Below are 1,942 nucleotides of genomic sequence, written 5' to 3' on the forward strand. Positions count from 1 at the left end.
GGGAGGAGAGAAGAGAAAGAGAGAAAAAGAACATCAATAACAAGAACAGGAAAACAACAACATACATTTACTGCTTATACCTTGAAAAATAAATAGCAAGCTCAAATAAAATAACTTTACCTAACTTAGATAAATAAAGACGAAATAACAAAAAAAGGAGAGAAAATGATAAACAATAATAACAACGGAGTGATAAATATAACTAAACTCTTCCTCGCACCTGAACACTGATTAATTAGCCCACCTGAGAGGATCCAATCACGGGCCATCATACAGGTGACGTATTTAGACAGGTATTTAGCACAATTATACCAACCACAGCGAGTGTTATTAGCGAGAAAAAAAAATACCAATACACACATCACACCTGTACACTGATTGACTGGCCCACCTGAGTAAATGCAATCACCACTTGTATTAACCAATCGCCGGCTATCACTCAGGTAACTTATTCAGACAGGTATACAGTGCAATTAATTCATGGCGAGTGTTATTAGCGAGTAAAAAAAAACACACACATTACCAAGCACCTGTGTGTGTGTGTGTGTGTGTGTGTGTGTGTGTGTGTGTGTGAGGACGAGGACTACGTGTAAGCTGAGTATATCTAGTGAAGGAGGAGGTGGAGGTGGAGGTGGAAGCGTAGGTGGAGAAATAATATGAACAGTCCTGTAATATAAAGAAGTGAGAGAAGAGGCGGAGAGGAACAAATATTACCAAGCGAAGGAAGAGGAAGAACTAAAACTCACTAAAAAGAAAGAAGTGGAAGAGAAAGAGAAGAAGCGGGAATATCGACGAAAGAGGAGACGAAGAACACTAAATATCTCAAGAAGGAGTGGAGGTGGAAGGCCAGTATTTGCAGTGAAGGTGGAGGAGGAGGTAATGTGGAGGAGGGCAGCACTGAGGACCCACCATTAAGACCCAAACCGGTTCAGCGTGACGCCTCCTTCAGTAATATCCGGGTTACATCAAGAGAGGAGCCACCACGGAAGGTATGTACCATTGTGTTCGTATTTAGTGCCCCTGGTGTGTGTGTGTGTGTGTGTGTGTGTGTGTGTGTGTGTGTGTGTGTGTGTGGGTGTGGTTTGCGTGTGGGTGGGGTTTGGGTAAGTAAAAAAGGGAGTGAAGGAAATGGTGATGAAGAAGGAAGGGATAAGAAAAATGGGTGGTTATGTTTCTTGGTGTTGCTTGTGTGTGTGTGTGTGTGTGTGTGTGTGTGTGTGTGTGTGTGTGTGTGTGTGTGTGTGTGTGTGTGTGTGTGTGTGTGTGTGTGTGTCACCCCTGAAGGTCAAAAGGCCAAGCTGTACCCACACCTAGCACATACCCCCCACACACACAATACCACACCCACACCCTTGCACCTGCCTGACATACACACACACACACACACACACACACACACACACACACACACACACACACACACACACACACACACAGCCACACCCTCCCTCAACTTTGCCACACCCAAATTTCTTTCATATTTACCTTTACTCCACATTGCCCTCTTCCCACCACACCACACCACACCCACACCAGTTACTAGGAACCACAGCACCTCTGACACCTACCCTGACACCACAGCACCGCACAGCACCACGCCACAGCACTCTACCGTCCAACACAGCCACAGACTAACTAACCTCACAACAGGTCAGGCACAAAACCAGAAATTTATAAAGCTGAAGTCAAAAAGGTAGGAATAAATGACAGAATTAGAGATAGAGACAGAGAGAGAGAGAGAAAGAGAGAGAGAGAGAGAGGAGAGGGGGCAAAAACACAATCCACCTCATCAGTTTAGTAGCAAGAAAGTGGAATGCAATCACGTGATCAATTTTGGCTCCAGTTAAGAGCAGCCATTAATATTTTCTTCATGTGGACTAAGGATTGTGGACTGAGCCGCTCCACCTTGACGAGGCGCCCGACCACCGCCACCCATCTACCG

General features: G+C 45.2%; 1 protein-coding gene across 1 annotated transcript in view; it reads left to right on the top strand.

Annotated features, from left to right (window-relative positions):
- Positions 1-1,635, top strand: part of LOC123513574 (proline-rich receptor-like protein kinase PERK2) — an 80,444-nt gene extending 78,809 nt beyond the window's left edge. Inside the window, exons 6-7 of the mRNA XM_045270824.1 lie at positions 860-989; positions 1,537-1,635. Coding sequence (XP_045126759.1) covers positions 860-989; positions 1,537-1,635 — 229 coding nt within the window. The remainder of the gene's footprint in view (positions 1-859; positions 990-1,536) is intronic.
- Positions 1,636-1,942: the final 307 nt, after the last annotated feature.

This window comes from Portunus trituberculatus, chromosome 36 (assembly GCF_017591435.1).
Source record: "Portunus trituberculatus isolate SZX2019 chromosome 36, ASM1759143v1, whole genome shotgun sequence".
Lineage (NCBI taxonomy): Eukaryota > Metazoa > Arthropoda > Malacostraca > Decapoda > Portunidae > Portunus > Portunus trituberculatus.